General features: G+C 42.6%; 1 protein-coding gene across 1 annotated transcript; it reads right to left on the bottom strand.

Annotated features, from left to right (window-relative positions):
- Positions 1–671: 671 nt before the first annotated feature.
- Positions 672–15,427, bottom strand: ZNF599 (zinc finger protein 599). The gene is made up of 4 exons (XM_057711234.1): positions 15,021–15,427; positions 12,929–13,055; positions 10,883–10,978; positions 672–3,067 (listed from the first exon to the last, which is right to left on the bottom strand). The coding sequence occupies exons 1-4, from the start codon at positions 15,036–15,038 to the stop codon at positions 1,542–1,544; spliced, it is 1,767 nt and encodes a 588-aa protein (XP_057567217.1). The 5' UTR covers positions 15,039–15,427; the 3' UTR covers positions 672–1,541.
- Between the last annotated feature and the right edge of the window lie 2,141 nt (positions 15,428–17,568).

The raw sequence follows: 17,568 nt of genomic DNA on the forward strand, positions 1-17,568 counted from the left end.
CTAAATAAATAATTTAAAAAAAGAAAGAAACCACCATGATGGACTACTGGATGTCTGTCACTATATGCGCTGTTATTGTGTTGGCACAGCCTGGGATAACAACAAGCAGACTACTATCATTAACTGTTAGGAAAACGCTTGGCCAGACTGCTTGAAAATTTTCAAAGGCTTTGAAGGTCTTACAGAAAATATAAAGGACAGTGTCAAACACATAATCCACATCACATGGCATATAAAAAGGCTTCAATGACATGATGGAAGACGTGGAAGAAATTTTGGCAGAGAAGGAAGTAGAACCCACCAAGAAAGACCTGGAAGAGATGGCAAAACAAGGCATCAACCTCTCCTTTGGTTTTCCTGGGTTAAGCCAAGGTCAAGAGATTTATCCATCAGTGCACTGCCTCATCACACATCCTGTTCTATCAAAATCAGAGTTTTAGTTAATGTTAATATTTAATTAGTTTTAGTTAGCTTTTAATTTTTTCTAGGACTTTCTTTGTGTGACTACTGTACAGCACAGTATACTGTACTGTGTTTACATGTTTATTGTATAAGTACTGCATATGTGTATTGTCTGTATGTGTGTATGACTGAAAGAGTTAAAGCAGTACAACAACAGAAGACACAAAAATTATGTAATTAAAATATTTTTATTATAATGAAATACTGGATGTAACTTATAAGAAATATTTATTAAATAAGGTGTCTTTAAAACAGAAACAAAATTTCATAAAAGGTTATGTATTGATTGGTTGATGAAATGTGCACAGAGGCTCACAGGAACCTAAACCTGTATTACCACTAGGAGCAATAGTTCAGTATTTACTAGTTCAGTGTTTGTGGTGAATTTATAGAATATAACTAACATGAATAACAAGAAATGACTGCATATGTAGGTGTGTATGTATGTATTTCACCACTCAGGTCTTATATTCAATGGTAGACGTGACAGCGTTTTGTAACAAAGAATTTTTAATCAATGTTAGCCGAGCTGCCCCAATGGTCCAACTCTGCAGATTATGGGTATATAAAAAAACACATAAAGGGGATGAGGCCTTTTTAACTCTCCCCCTTCATCACCCCCCCGACCACACACACACATACAAATGACAAACTGTCATAGCTTGGCAGGGAAATCAGGAAGCAGCCACACATGCATTTCTCTGTTCTCTTCCACATCTCTTTGTTCTTTTAAAATACTCTTTGAGATGGATTTGTAGTATAAACATAGGAAGAATTGTTGCTGACATTTTCCCCAAATGCATGACAACCACTGAGTCTCTCTTGTGGATGATTCTCTCAGGTGTAGTGTAGAGCTGTAGGCCAGGTCAATTTCTAGTATGACCCTTTAGGTGGCCTGCCACAAAAACCTTTCACAGAGATGACAATTATGATGCTTTTCTTCAGATACTGAGTAAGATATTTCTCTGGCCAATGGACTTCCCTGAATAGTTATATTCAAAAGAAAAGGTATTTCCCCAGTATGAGCTCACTAAAATTGACTGAAGTGAGCACATTTGCAAAAGGCCTTCCTACACATTTTAAACTCTGCTGTGAATCTTTCGATGGTGAGTGAAGGATGAACTATGGCTGAAGGCCTTCCCACATTCACCACATTCAAAGGGTTTCTCTCCGGTGTGAGTTCTCATGTGTTGAGTTAAGGCAAAGTTGTCACAGAAGGCCTTCTCACATTCTTTGCACTCATAGGGTTTTTCTCCAGTGTGGATCCTATTATGCCGAACAAAATTTGCAGGTTGGGTAAAGGCCTTTCCACATTCTCTGCATACATAAGGCTTTTCTCCAGTGTGAATCCTCATGTGTCGAGTAAAGGAAGAGCTATAGTAAAAGCCTCTTGCACATTCTTTACATTCCAAGGGTTTTTCTCCACTATGGGTCCTACTATGTCGGATAAAAACAGAATGGTGTGTAAAGGCCTTTCCACATTCACTGCACTCATAGGGCCTCTCACCAGTGTGAATCCTCATGTGTTGTATTAAGGAAGAGCTGTCACAAAAAGCTTTCCCACATTCTTTGCACTCAAAGGGCTTCTCTCCAGTATGGGTCCTCTTATGCCGGATGAAAGTGGAGCGGTGAGTAAAGGCCTTTCCACATTCACTGCACTCGTAGGGTTTCTCTCCAGTGTGAATCCTCATGTGTTGGGTGAAGGATGAGTTGAGGCAGAAAGCTTTTCCACACTCTTTGCACAAAAAGGGTTTTTCTCCCGTGTGGGTCATATTATGCTGGATAAAAGTGGAGCGGTGAGTAAAGGCCTTCCCACATTCACTGCACTCATAGAGTTTCTTTCCAGTGTGAATCCTCATGTGTTGAGTGAAGGAAGAGCTGTAGTAAAAAGCTTTCCCACATTCTTTGCACAAAAAGGGCTTTTCTCTAGTGTGAGTCATATTATGCTGGATGAAAGAGGAGCGGTGGGTGAAAGCTTTACCGCATTCTTTGCACTCATAGGGCTTGTCTCCAGTGTGAATACGCTGGTGCTCTGTGAGGTGAGACCTGCGTTTGAAGGCCTTCCCACACTCGATACACTTGTATGGCTTTTCCCCAGTATGAAACCTCATATGTCGAATGAAGTCTGCCATATAACGACAGGCTTTCCCACATTCAGTGCATTCATAAGGCTTCACTCCAGCATGAATCTGTTGATGCCGAACAAGGGCCCAATTCTTGCTAAAACCTTTTCCACATTCCTTGCATTTGTAGAGGTTATTCCTTGCATCAATAACAGGGTCTTTTCCTGGTTCTTGCGAATCATGTTCACGTACAGCATCTCGTGTAGCGACTCGCTCCTGTAAAACCCTTAAATAAAGACTATCATCTGTCTCAAAGTCATCATGTTTATGGCTCACCGTCCTAGGGCATATCTCCTTGTGTGTGTCTGTTCCTGGCCTCAAGTTCCCTTCCTGCATTTCTGACAGTTTTTCCCGATCCCTTGCTTGCTCCAGCCTGGAATACCTTGAGGCTCCATGTGTCACTTGTTCCTCAAAAGGGGCTTCCTCAGCGAGGGCCAGCTGAGAAGCAGTAAGCTCTGTGATCTCGGGTTTTGCTTTTTCACCTGAAGGAAATCCAATATAAGAAAGGTGCCTATTAGTGATGTCAACACAGAACAAAATAAATGACCACTTTAGTGGGTAAATGAAGATGAAAATAAAGCCTCTACTGTCTATGGCATTTTTACATCTCTTAAACCCAGGTTTACAATTTCTTTCTTTACTAATCTTTGGACTCTTAACATCTTTAAAAGGTAACCCAGGAGGAAAAGCTGGGGCAGGGGATAAAATCTGGAGTGGAGACTCCTCCTCACTCTCCAGAATGGGGGAGAGTGGGCAGGGTAATGATAATGACTGTATTCCAGCATTTCATGGTGCTATGACAGCACAGGGAAGGTGGGCCTAACTTGGCCTAGATGGGAGACAGAAAGAGATCAGTGGAGGCTACCTGGACAAGGTGCTACATGAGCTTATTTCTAAAGGTGAGTAGGAATTCCCTGACAGAAGAATTAGGAGAAAAATTGTAGCAGATGACTGAAAGTACAAACATTCAGGGTTTTGGGATAATGCTGAATGCTAGGCAAAGAGAAGAGAATGACAGGATGGTGGAGAGGGAGGCAGGGAAAGAGGAGAAACAAAATCTCAGGATTCTGAACTGTGCAAAAGTGGAGGGGCAGGTGCAGTGAGAAGCAGCTGGGTGGACATATTGAGTCTACTATATCTGAGTAAAGACTAGGTGAAGAGACTCAAAATAGATAACATTCAGATGAAGTAAACCAAAAAACATATCACATTAATGAAGATTTATATGAAAAGAGATTAATAATATGAAGTTGCCATTTTTCCTTAAATTCATCTATAAATTTAATACAACTTCAGGTAAATCCCAGTAAGGTTTTGCATGGTTATTGGCAAGCTGATGGTGGAATTTATGTACAATAGCAAAGAGACCAGGATATCTCTGAAGAAGAATGAAGCGAAGGGACTTGCCCTTTGAGGAATTATGATTATGAGGAAATCATATACATCAATGCAGTGTGATGTAGCATAGATATAAGATAAGCTGTCAAATTGTCAAAGGAAAAGACAGATTTGGGAGCTCAGAAGTGTATATGTGGAACTTTGATATATGACAGAAGTAGTAGAGAGGCCAGTGGAAAAAGAAAGGACTACAGTTAAGTCCCCTACATACAAACCTTCAAGTTGTGAACTTTCAAATATGCGAACATGGAGCTTACTAATAAAGACCTGATGGATTTGCAGGCCCAGACAAAGGATGAAGAGACACAAGAGGAAGAAGTAACTGAAGAACCAAAGAGATTCACAATGCAGGAAATGGCAAGGGGATTTTCTTTATTTGAGGAGATACTGTTAGTTTTTGAGGTACAGGACCCAAACATACAACAGTACACCAAGGCTGCAGTAGCTGTTCAGAATGAGATCCAGTGCTACCGTGTCATCTATGATGAGAAAAAAAGAGCTGCTATCCAGACATCACTGGATCCTTTTTTCAAGAGGGTAGATAGAATTGAATCCAGCAAGGAACCAGAACCTGTGCCATCAACATCAGGTGTGAATGAAATTGCAGCTTGCCCTCTGTCTCCTATTGCTGACGATCCTTCAGCTCTACCATCTCCCACCTCCTCTCCACCCTCCAGTCAGTAACTCTTCTTGCCTGTTCACTCAATGCCAGCCCCTGTATGCCAGCTGTTGTACTGTACTACTGTACTTTCAAGGTATTGTATTGTAAAATTAAAAATGTTTTCTTTTTTGTGTTTGTTTTTTATGTATTATTTATGTGAAAATATTATAAACCTATTACAGTGTAGTACTATATAGCTGACTGTGTTAGTTGGGTACCTAGCCTAACTTTGCTAGATTTACGAACAAATTGGACTTATGAATGCACTCTCGGAACAGAACTCATTTGTACGTAGGGGACTTAGTGTATTCAATAAATGGATGTAGAAAATCATTTGCCACAATGGAAGAAAATGAAATTGTATTTCTACCTTGCACAAAACAAAAATTAATTCCAGACTGATTAAGATTTAACTGTCAGAAACTAGATTAAAAACTTTTAATAAATAGTGAAAATGACTATCTTTTAGATCTTGGGAAAAAGGAAGTTTCATAAACAAGCTACAGAAGCATTCATTATAAAAGACTAATAATTTGACTAAACTAAATGTAATTTCTAAAAAGGCAAACAAAGAAAAATGGCTATATTAACATCAGATAGACTACAGAGCAAAGAAAATGGGACAAAGAGGGACATTATATAATGATAAAAAGATCAATCCACCAGGAAGACATAATGATCCTAAATCTGTATGTACCAAATATAAGAGCCTCCAAATACACAAACCAAAAACTGAGTTGAAAGGAGAAATAGACAAAACTACAATTACAGGTGGGGACTTCAATATTCCACACCCAAAATGAAAACTAAGCATATTACAAATTGATATTTCACAGAAGATCTACACTGGTTAATCAACACATGAAGAGGTACCCAAATTTCTTAGATATGATGGAAGGGCAAATGAAGACCACAATGAGAGACCATTTTATAGTCACCTGACTGAAAAAACTTATCAAGTGTTGGAGAGGGTATGGATCCATGGAACTGTTCATACAAGGCAGGTGGAAGTGTAAGTGGGTATAAATAACTATTTTAGAAAACAACAAGGCATCATCTAGTAAAGTTCTCCTTTTGCTTAACTTATAATCCCAAAATTCCAGTCCTAGGAATATTACTAAGAGGAATTCCTACACGTTTGTGAGAACACATGCATGTGAATTTTCATGGCTGTATTGTTTGTAGGAACAAAAAATTAGAAACAAGAAAATTCCCATGAAAATGGATGAATACATTGTGTTACATTCATATAAATGACTATAGAAGAAAAAAACAAGTGAACTATAGCTTCATGCATCATGAATCTTAGTAATGTACTGGTGAATGAAAAGTACAAATCCTAGAAGACAACATAAACGGATACTTTTTATAATATTCAAATAAAAAAGCAAAACATATGAGTACAATGAAACAATATTTTTTTGAAAATGTCAGTTTTCAATGGCATTATAAAAATGATATGTACAATACATACCTTATATTTACTTTTTAGCATTTTTAAATTGTGGTTAAAATATACATAGCATAAAATTTACCACTTTGAGATGAAACAATCTTGTAATGGATAGAATAATCAGATGAAGTGCACAAATTCCTTAAAAGACTCAAATTACCAAAACTGATACAAGAAAAAACAGAATATGTGAATAGCCCTGTATTTATTCAAAACACAAATTCTGTTATGGACTGAATGTTTATGTTCCACCAAAACTCATGTGTTGAAGCCCTAACCGCCAATGTGTATTTGGAGATAGGGACTTTACAGAAGTAATTAAGGTTAAATGAGGTCATAGGGTAGGGACCTGAGACGATTAGTATCCTTATAAGAAGGGACACCAGGGGACTTCCCTGGTGGTCCAGCAGTTAAGACACTGAGCTCCCAAAGCAAGGGGTCCAGGTTCGATCCCTGGTCAGGGAACTAGATCCTGTGTGCTGCAACTAAGAGTCTGCATGCTGCAACTAAGACCTGGTGCAGCCAAATAAACAAACAAACAAACAAATAAATATTTTTAAGAAAGGAAAAAAAAGAAGTGACATCAGAGAGCTCTTCTCTTCACCACCACATCCAGAACCACACACCATACCTAGGAAAGGCTGTGGTCTCTCTGTCTTCATATGAGAACACTAAGCCCAACATGGGGCTCCAATCTCATGACCTCATCTAAACCCAAATCACCTGCCAAAGGCCCCCACATCCCATTTCATCACATTGGGGTGTTAGGGATTCGACATACAAATTTTGGGAGGACACAGACATTCAGTTCATAACAAGGTTACATGAGAAAAAGTATGTAAATCAATCATCACAGTGCATGGCAAGTGTTCTGTAAATTTTAGACCATTATTTTATTATCACAGTTGTTGTATTTGTCAATCAGAATGTCAACAATAACCTGTGAGAACATTTTTATTACTGTGGTGCTGAGAAATACCCCTACGCAAAGAGTAAAGGGGCAGATACCACCTGCTCACTAGTATGTGAAGCAACGAGGACTCTTACACAGGGTTGGTGGGATGTGAAACGGTGCAGTCACTTTGACTGACGGCTTCTTTTAAAGCTACACCATGATCCAGCCAGTCCACTCCTATGTATACTCCCAACAGAAATGCGTGCTTATAGCCAACAAAAAATATGACCAAGAATATTCATAGCAGCATTCTTCATATTTCAAAAATGGAGAACAAGTCAAATGTCCATCAACAGGAAAACAGGTATATATAATCTATTAATTCATTGAGATATCGCACAGCGAGAAACTAACTCCAAATACGAGTATATGCAACCACATGGACGAATTCCAGAGTCATATGATTATCAAAAGAAGACAGACATGGCAAAATTGTGTACTGTGGGGTTCCATTTATAAACCTTTAAAACTAATCTGTGGTGACAGAGTCTAAACACTGCTTACTTTTGTAAAAGGGGATATTAACAAGGAAGGAAGCACAAGAAGCCTGACAGGTGCTGGAAATACTGTATTTCTTGACCTGTGTGGTGGATACTCTGGTTTATGTATATGTAAAATTTCATAATGACGAACCTTTAAGATTTGTACATTCGCTATGTGCAAATTACACCTCAGTACAAAAATTAAAGAAAACAGTAAAGGGGAGGTCTGTGCAGATGTCTTTCCTGAAAATGAGAAAAGTCCTCTAAGAAGCCTGGTAGTTCGGCTGAAATAGAGTCAACAACTCTTGGCTCTTATTGGAGAGCCAAGAGCATTTTTTCTAAAAAATGTTTCCCCCAAGTGTCAGAAATTTGACCACGTTTTTTCTGTTGAGTAGAGAGAAGATGGAGATATAGAAGAGGTAGAAAAGAAATGAAGATGCATGTTCCCTGATGCAGTGGACAGACTCATGTATGGTTTCCCATAATCCCTGCCTCACGGTGTTCACACAGTTTTGATACCCTCTGCCTGAATCCTAGCAGGACCTTGAATAACTTCTAAAGAATAGAATATAACAAAGGTGACAGAGTGTAAGATGTCAGAGATAAAGTATATGTGTAGCATCTTTCTTGCTGGAGTCTCTCACACCATTACTTGATTTGAAGAAGTTAGTTGATGTGTTGTAAGCTGCCTATGACTGCAGCTTTGCAGAGGATCCTGCTAAGTTGTGCCTGGATTTCTGATCCACAGATGAGAGATAATACATGAGTGATATTTTAATATTAAAGAATGAGTGATTTTTAATATTGCTATTTAGCAATAGATAACTAATACACCTGAGAAGGTAGATGAGGGTATGACCCAGACTCTGCTTGGGGAATTAGCCATGGCTGGGCATGAGAACTCTTCTGGAGAGGCGAGACAGAAGCCGCAAGGATAAGTCAGAAAGGGTTAAAAAGCAAGAAAAACAAGTGAATATTTTCAAAATGAACTAGGTCAAATGCTGAGATCTCAGTGGCTAGGAAGGTGGTGATATAATAAGGTGAGAGTGGATGGGGAAGCGGATGTAAGACACAAAGCAGATCAGAGGCACAGAGAAGATATGGGGACCAGTTAGGAATCTGTTAGCATCATGCAGGCAAAAGATGACTATAGCTTGGACTAGGGTGATAGTGGAAACTGATGGAACTGGTGGAGATGATGGATTCAGGAGAAACGTATTATGAAATATGCTCAAGATTCAGGGATGGCTGGTTACTGGGTAAGATGAAGCTGGATGGAGGTGAATATGATGAAGGTGCTGAGGGGTTGCTCAAGTTTGTTCTTGGCTTTCTCAACTTATTGAATAGCAAGGCCGTGAATTGAAATGGGGAGATGAGAGGAGTGGGCAAGATCATGAGGTCCTTTTAGGCATGACGGGTGGAAAGCGCCTTTGAAATATTCAAGTGAAGATGCAGAACTGCGGAAAGGGGTGAAGGCTCAAGACAGACTCAGCGGGGCTGAGGAGGGGCTGGCCAGAGATACTCACTGGCTGGCTAAGCAGCCTGAAGGAACCCTAGAGGGGAGAGATCATGAATCTGCACTGATGCTAGCCACGCACTTGATGTGGGGCTGACAAAGGAAAATGTCCTCTTAAGGTTTTAGAAAACAGGCGGGAAAGAAGATGACATGGCTAAGGACTGCTTCTGAATACCTCATTTACAAATGGAAGGATGGAAGCACGAAGGGATGTATAGATAAATAAATGATTGGATGGAGGTGGAAGAGTGGGATGCAAAGTATAGCTGGAGGTAGTAATCTGCAGAAAAAGAAAGGACTGCCTTTTCTGAATTTGGAAGGAAGTTGAAGATATCATTATTCACTATTCATTGTGACTAATAATACATGAATATTACTCGTAGGTAACTTTTGTTAAGCCACTAACTTTGGGTTGGGCAATGTCCTAATAACCAGTTTCAAGTTATCTAACTACATTCCAGAACAATACAATGATGCAGAAACTATTATTACTATCTTTTCCTAATGTAGACTAAGTTTAGCAAATTGAGTATACATTCATCATATCCCTGGTCTTTTCTCCTTGGGCATAAAGCTAAACCAGGGACTTCCCTGGTGGTGCAGTGGTTAAGTATCCGTCTGCCAATGTAGGGGACACGGGTTTGACCCCTGCTCCAGGAAGATCCCACATGCTGCAGAGCAGCTAAGCCTGTGCGCCGCAACTACTGAGCCTGCACTCTAGAGCCTGTGAGCCACAACTACTGAGCCCATGTGCTGTAACTACTGAAGCCCGCGTGCCTAGAGCCCGTGCTCCACAAGAGAAGCCACTGCAGTGAGGAGACCGTACACCACAATGTAGAGTAGCACCCGCTCGCCACAACTAAAGAAAGCCTGCGTGCAGCAAAAAAGACCCAACGCAGCCAATTAAAAAAAAAGTTGAATCCACCTGCCAATGCAGGGGAAATGGGTTCGTGTTCCTGGTCTGGGAAGATCCCACATGTGGTGCAGAGCTACCAAGCCTGTGCACCACAACTACTGAGCCTGTGCACCACAACTACTGAGCCTGTGCACCACAACTACTGAAGCCCATGCACCTAGAGCCCTTGCTCTGCAACAAGAGAAGCCACCGCATTGAGAAGCCTGAGCACTGCAATGAAGAGTAGCTCCTGCTCGCCACAACTAGAGAAAGTCCGCATGTAGCAACAAAGACCCAACGCAGTCAAACAAAACAAACAAAACAAAAACAAACAAACAGAAAAGCTAAACTACATTTCTATGATAAAACACACAGGTAATGTCCATTTCTTGTCAATGGATGTGAATGGAAGTGACTATATATGCACCTGGATATGACTACTCCCCTTCTCTCCTATTCCTCTTGGCCAGTTGCATGATGCCAGGGCAAACTTATAGCTGCATACTGACAATAGGATACACCTGGGTCCCTGAATGGATATGTGGTACAGAGCTCCCTGTTGACCCATACTACACCACGGCACAAATGAGAAAAAAAAGTCTTAACCTGTTGACCTACCAAGATTTTGGAGTTCAGCTCTTATTAGGTAGCACTGACTCACCCTTGAGTTGATGTCAAAGGCACAGGGAGATCACACAACTTCCCCAGGGTCACGAGGCTAGTGAGCAGCCAAGTTTAGAGCCCATCTCTTACCCAGTGTAACGTATTTCAACCCTAGTAATGGCAAAGAATGTGACGGGTTTGGGAAGAGAGAGGAAACACAGTTCAAAGTGCTCCATGACCACCCAAGACCCCAGGAAGGCCACAAAAAGATACTGCCCATGGGATTTCAGACACAGTCATGCCCTGCTAGTCTGCCAGCTGCCATGCCACCCACCTGTACAGGTGCTTCTGGGGAGGCCTCTCTTCATTGTCCATAGTTCTTGCCCATGTTCCAGTAGGTGAATCAGCTCTGATTTCAGAACAGGATGCCCTGTGCGTGGAGAAATAAATGGGGCATGGGTATACAGGTAAAGACAAAAGGAAAACTCTCAAGTATACAGGAGTGTACACCTTTAACACACCACCATGAAACCCCAGAAAGGGAATGCCTCCTTCCAGAACGTTTTCCCTAATGAAATCAATAAGATTCAACCTTCCCATGCATCGTAACTACTTAGACATGCCTGGTTCTAAACATAGGACAGATTAAACCAAATCTCTGGGCAAAAAGACTGAGCACTGGTTGTTTTTGAAGCTCCCCTGGTGATTCTGGTGCCCAAGGATGGCTAAAAACACTAGAGTAAATCAACTGATAGTCAGTTTCTGAGGTAGGCCATGACCTAAAATTGCTACCCATCCTGAAGAAAAAGCCTTCAATCCAGGTTGGGAAGATAGGGTTGAATGTTGGGACCTGCTGCACTACTTGCTGCTGCAACCTCTTGTGGCCACTTCAAGGATGCTGGCCTAATTACCTGGACCAAGGAGAGAAAGCAGACAAACAGAGAGAACTGGGTTGGTAGATACCAACCCAGGAGCCAGCACCACCTCAGGGCTTCTCATTAGGTGAAGTGATAAACTTTCTTCAGGGTGAAACCTGTATGAGGTGGTTTTTCTGGTACATGCAGCCAAATACATTTTGCCAACTGTGAAGGCTTAAAGACGGGAGGACTCTGGAGAGAAGTCTCTGATTCGAAATTCCTGTACTGCAAGCCAGAATGCACCCAGCTGTCACTTAGCAAATGTTCACTGATATCTGCTATATGCCCGGCGCCAAGCTCAGTAATGGGGCTGTGGGAAAGGTGAACCAGATCTTCCTTCGTCTCTGTTGGACCTGAGCTCCCTGCCCCTCAGGGACCTGGCTCATGTTGGTCCCCTCACCTGGAATACCATTCCCCAGGTGTCTCCTTTCAACCACTACTCACAACTGTCACAAAATAACTCTGTATTTACTTCACTGATGACTGACCTCCTGGGAGAGACTATGTGGACACAAGGCTGGGAGAACCCTGTCAGAGGTAACCATTTCTGGGTAAAGTGGCCATTTAAGGTTCAGGTGGGAGGACTTTTGGGATTTATTAATGTATTATATATAACAAATGCACATGTGGCACTTACTACGTTCGCAGTTCTATTCTAAGCACTTTAAGGATATTAGCTCACTGGGGCTAAGTGAAAGGTGACTATAAAAATATGATAAAATAAAAATAATCACGGTCCCAGCAAGCTCATGCTGCCTACTCAAGTCTGGGAGTCCTGTGGCTGTTCCTTCTGTGAAGCGGAAATTAGTCAACAGCCATGAGAGTGATGAAGACTCAGCCCTAAGCCCAGACTCTCTCAACAACAATCAAGAGACATGAAAGAGAAGGGAAAAGAAATAGCCTTCTCAGATACCCCTTGATGCCATGTGAAAATATGTCTGTGTACTCTCTAAAATTAACTCCCATAGCAGCAGAGAAGCAAGTCACAGGCCTTAGAAAATAAGGGACAACCGTGCAGATACTAGGAGTCTAAGAAGCCTTTTAGCTGAGATCGTGTTGCTTAGAAAGATACCAGTAGCACTGATGACAAATAGCTTCCTGTCTGTCTGATTCACCACCTTCTTGGAGAATGTTCCATTAACCACACGTCCTGTTAACTGGGCTTTGAGGACATATGACCCAATCAAGCTGAATTCTAGATCATGGGAATCTGGAATAAGGATGTCAGACTGAGATCAGCTTATGTTGGATACTTGGGTAAAAGTGTTGAGAAGAACTGTTTGTTACACAAACAATCCTTGATGCAGACAGAGAAACCAAGCAAAAGGAGGTTAGACAAGAACATGCTGAGGCTGGAGGGAGAAGGGAAGGCGGGTTCCTCAGGTCTTCTCAACTAGCCATGCTTAGAGAGAGAGAGAGGAATGAAAGAGGCTGTGGATACCACATAGGAGGTAAGACCTTACCCAGGGAGACCAGGAGGCCACAAGTCTCCAGCATCACCTCCTGGTATAAGGTCCTCTGGGCCAGGTCCAGATGTCTCCATTCCTCCCCAGTGAAGGTTACGGCCACATCTTCAAATGATACCAATGGCTGGAAAGTCAAACAGAGGTGGTGGGGTAGCTGTACGGCTATTAGATGAGATTAAAGTCTACTGCTCAGTTAGTGGCAAAAGTTCAGAGAACCAAGGCCTGAATCACTGAGTATCTCCTGAGAACCTAGCTCTGTGCTGGGCTCAGGAGGAAGGTAGATGGTGCCTTTGACAGAACACAAAGGTGTGGGAGAGAAAAGCTGCCTATGTGGGAATCCACTGGAGAGTGACACAAAACAACGGTAATCTCACGTGGACTGTGAGTCCACTACTGTAATTCAAATAATGATAACAGTAGCAGCAGCTGAGCCTCACTGATCTGCACTGTTTGCCTGCACCTAAGGGCTTTAAAGCAACTAAAAGTCTCTAGGTCTGGAGCGAGACTTCTTGGGGTTTAAATCCAGCCTTTTGAACCAACACATGCTAATTTCTTTAAGCCTCCATTTCTACATTAATACAATAATAGTTCCAACGTCACCATGTTGTTGTGGGAATTTAAGTGAAAATGTTCATAAAGCACACACTGCAGGGCCCAGCATGTGTCAGTGCTCAATGTGTATTTGTGAATTTCATTAATCCTCCTGCAGCCCACAGGGTAAACACCATCAGTGTCTCCATTTCACAATCAGCAAATGGGGGCTCAAAGTCAAGCCGGCCAGAGTCATATGTCTCATGAGAAAGGGGCAAGATTTGAACCCAGGTCCCTCTGTCTCACCCACGGTGGGGGAGTTAGATTTAAGTAGGATGGGAGCTCCAGAGGGTAGACTCTTTCACTCCTCAACTACTTATTGAACACCTGGTACAGGCCCAGCACTCTTCGAAGCCTGGGGATAAAGCAGAGAACAGGACTCACACTCTTGTCAAGGAAAGATCCTTGCCAAGAAACTAAAGAAATGATCAAGATAAAGTCATATGGCCCTAAGGGCTCCAAAAACAAAACAAAACAAAACCCAAAAGTGAGTGAGATGACAAAGATTACGGGAGACTTCAGATAGGGCAACTGAGGAAGACCTCTCTGAGTGGACATGGAACAAGGCTGGAAGGAAGTAAGAAGCTAGGGAGCAAGCCGGGTGAGGAGAAATGGATAAATAAGAGAAGTTCTGAAGGTGACCAGAGCTATGATGAGAGCAAACAAGGTGGCATGCTAAAGAATAACTTAAGGCCTGTCCATGTGTTTAGCTCCCTTGAGACACAACATTCCTATGCACTGTCATTAAGGAATATCTGAAAAGGATTCGCTTTTCAAATATAAGTAAATGTGCTAGGAAAATGGACTCACTGCCGTAAGCGGCAAGCCAACGTCACTTGTAGTACTGAGATGCCATCTGCAAAGATAAACCCAGTGACTGGCTTGTCTTCTGGTCTATCCAGGGAACTTCTACTCCTATTAGAGGAGCAGCAATTCCAAAAACGCTGCTCCCACCTCACCTCTGCTCTAGCGGCTCTCTCATCCCAGTCTCCCCTCTTTCAGCTGGGTTGAAGCCCGAGGCAGGGAGGCCTGAGGGTCAGACTCCACCTGGGTGTGAGACTAAGATAATAGCAGGACCAGGATCCCTCTCCAGAAACCACATCCAGAGTGATGCTCTATGGGTCGTGCTGAGCACTGAAGAACACACGTCACACGCGCATCCTCTCCAGTTGCCTCACCCAAGAGAGAAAAACTGTTAATAGTCCAATTTTAGACCCGAGGGAATGGTGGCCAAGGGCACCATTGAATTGACAAGCTCAAGGTTAGAGCCAGAAATGGGTGCCTCTCCTTATAATCCCTGAACCCCTGGCCTGGATTCAGAACCCTGGGTTGGAAGTCATTAGCACCGTCGTCCCCACACCCCATTCTCATCGGACCTCCAGATCCGAGAATATTAAGAGGCAAAGGCGAAGAGTCCCGGGATTCCCTATATCACACCGAGCGGAACTGTGCGGACCGCGACTCCAGCTCAAGTGGGCCTGCGGAAGCATCCACTCACCAGCGCCGGCGCCGCCATGGGGCTCAGTGGCCAGAGCGGCACGGCGAGGCGGCGACAAAAGCCGGTCCGGCGGGCTCAGCCGACCCCTCAGGCCAGCCCTGGGCGGGGACGCCTGAGTGTCCGCTGCGTGGAATGCGCACAAGGCCCCGGGAGCCGCCTCCGGGAGCTGCGGGGACCGAGGGCTTGAGCGGAGCTCGGAGAGTGCTCGGCTGACAACCCGTTCGAGGCAGGGTCACGGCTCATACAAAAGCGTAGAGGTGGGTCCCATTCTCCTCACGGTCCTTGGCTCGGTTTTGAAGACATTTTTCTGAGAAGAGGCCAATGCCCACTGCTCCAGCCAGAAATGCCCGAAAGGACGGACCGGCCACTTCCAAGCGACGCTCTAAGACCCGGGGCCAGGAGCCCCGCCCAAGCTGCCGCAGGCCACGCCCCCTCCGCTTCCTGTCATTGACTCAGCGCCCGCCGCCAACGTTCGAGGCACTGCCTTCTGGGTAATGTAGTTTCTGACTGCATCCTGGTGAACAGGGGCGCTCATGTCCTATTTTCTGTGCCCTGCATCTCACTGCCTTCCGCTTTCTTCCATCAGCCACGCTGGCTTCACGTGGTTTCTTCACTAGCGCAAGCTCAAAACAAAGCTAAATATGGTCTCTACTCAGACCTTATGTACAACTGCAAGTCAAGGACATGATGGAAGGACATAAACTACTGGGAAAAAAACCCCCTGCCAACCGAGATTTCTGTGCACAGCAAAATACCTTCCAAGAACAGTGTGAAATTAATGGAAAAATATGGTGTCAGCTTCTCTTTACTCTGCTGTCCATCCTGAAGTTTGTACCTTAATGTCCATTGTCCCTCTTTTACCAACAGGAACACTGAGAAGTGATATTCGCAGGAAATGACAGATCAGTATCCCTTATGAATATAGATGCAAAAATCGTCAACAAAATATTAGAAAACCAAATCCAACATCATTTAAAAATTTTTAAAGGATTATACACCACAACCAAGTGGATTTATCCCAGGAATGCAAGAGTGGTTCAATATACGAAAATCAAGTAACAGACCACATTAATAAAGAGAAAAAAGACATGAGAATCTCAACTGACACAGAAAATGCATTTGATAAAGTCCAACACTTTTATAACAACAACAACAACAAACACTCAGAAAACTAGAAATAGAGGAAAAACTTCTCAATGTAAATGGTATTTACAAAAAAGCCACTGTTAAAATTATATTCAATAGTGAAAGACTGAAAGCTTCTCCCCCAAGATCAGGAACAAGACAAGGAGGCCTGCTTTCACCACTATCATCAACATTGTACTAAAAGTTTTAGCCACAGAAATTAGGCAAGAAAAAGAAACAAAAAGCATTAAATTTGGAAAGGAAAAAGTAAAACTACCTCTATTCACAGATAATATGATTCTGAAAATAGAAAGTATCATAGAATCTACCATAAAAACTACATGAATTCAGAAAAGTTGCAGGGTACAATATCACCATGCAAAAAATCAGTACATTAATGGTAGGAATGTAAAATGTGTCAGCTACTGTGGAAAAACAGTTTGGTGGTTCCTCAAAAAGTTAAGCGTAAAACTACCACATGGCATATGATTCCGTGGCTAGGTATGTAGCTTAGAGAATTGAAAACAAGTACTCCAACAAATAGTTTCACACAATGTTAATAGCAGCACTATTCACAATAGCCAAAAGGTGGAAACAATTGAAAAAGAATAATAAAGGAAAAAAGTGGAAGAGTAGGGAATGTTTACCCAATATATTCTGTGAACTTAGCATCATGTTGATACCACAAGCAGACTGAGGCATTACAAGAAAAATGCAGACCGACATCCCTTATGAACATTAATGCAGAAATCCCACTGAGATTTTAGCAAATCAAATCCAGCAACATATGAAAAGGATTATGCACCAGACAAAGCAGAGTTTATTTCAGAAATGTAAGGTTTGCTTTTCCACTTTCACTGCACTCATAACTCAGCTCTTCAATGTCAACTCTTTGATGCACCATGAGAGTGGAGGTCTGTCTAAAGAATTCCCCACACTACCCCACTCATAAGACCTCTCTCCAATATGGATTCTCTAAAAGTGACCAAGTGTGAAATTGTAGCTGAAGGCTCTTCCAAATTCACTTCACTTGTAATGCCTTTGCACAGTGGGAAAGGCCACTGCACACTTGGTGCTCCTGTAAGGCTTTTATCCTCCTCTCCTGCAGGTCATTCCTGTGAGTGACTTGGCGCTGGAGAAAGCCTGATGTGGCCAAGCAGTCCTCCCTAACCTCCCTGAATCTGAAAGGTTTCTCTGATGTGTCAACTCTGCAGCTCTTTACAAAGGAGGCCCTGCCCTCCTCCCTTCTGTTGGACTTCTTGAAATTCTGCTGCATCTGTTGCTGGTGAAGGTTTACACTAAATCAGAACCCTCTCCACATACCACACCAGTGTGTGGTTTCTTCCCTGGGTGTGTGGCTTGGTCTCCAGCCAGGTGTAAAATGTTTTTCAAGAGTCAACTGTGCACGTCATAAGGTAGGTTT

The sequence above is a fragment of the Hippopotamus amphibius genome, chromosome 16 (assembly GCF_030028045.1).
Source record: "Hippopotamus amphibius kiboko isolate mHipAmp2 chromosome 16, mHipAmp2.hap2, whole genome shotgun sequence".
Lineage (NCBI taxonomy): Eukaryota > Metazoa > Chordata > Mammalia > Artiodactyla > Hippopotamidae > Hippopotamus > Hippopotamus amphibius.

What these genes read in the sequence shown, in the direction of transcription:
- ZNF599 (XM_057711234.1), bottom strand. An exon ending in TGGCCTCCTGGTCTCCCTGG is followed by an intron (nt 10,979 to 12,928) that starts GTAAGGTCTTAC and finishes CTCCACGCACAG; the next exon opens with GGCATCCTGTTCTGAAATCA. An exon ending in CCCCAGAAGCACCTGTACAG is followed by an intron (nt 3,068 to 10,882) that starts GTGGGTGGCATG and finishes GATTTCCTTCAG; the next exon opens with GTGAAAAAGCAAAACCCGAG.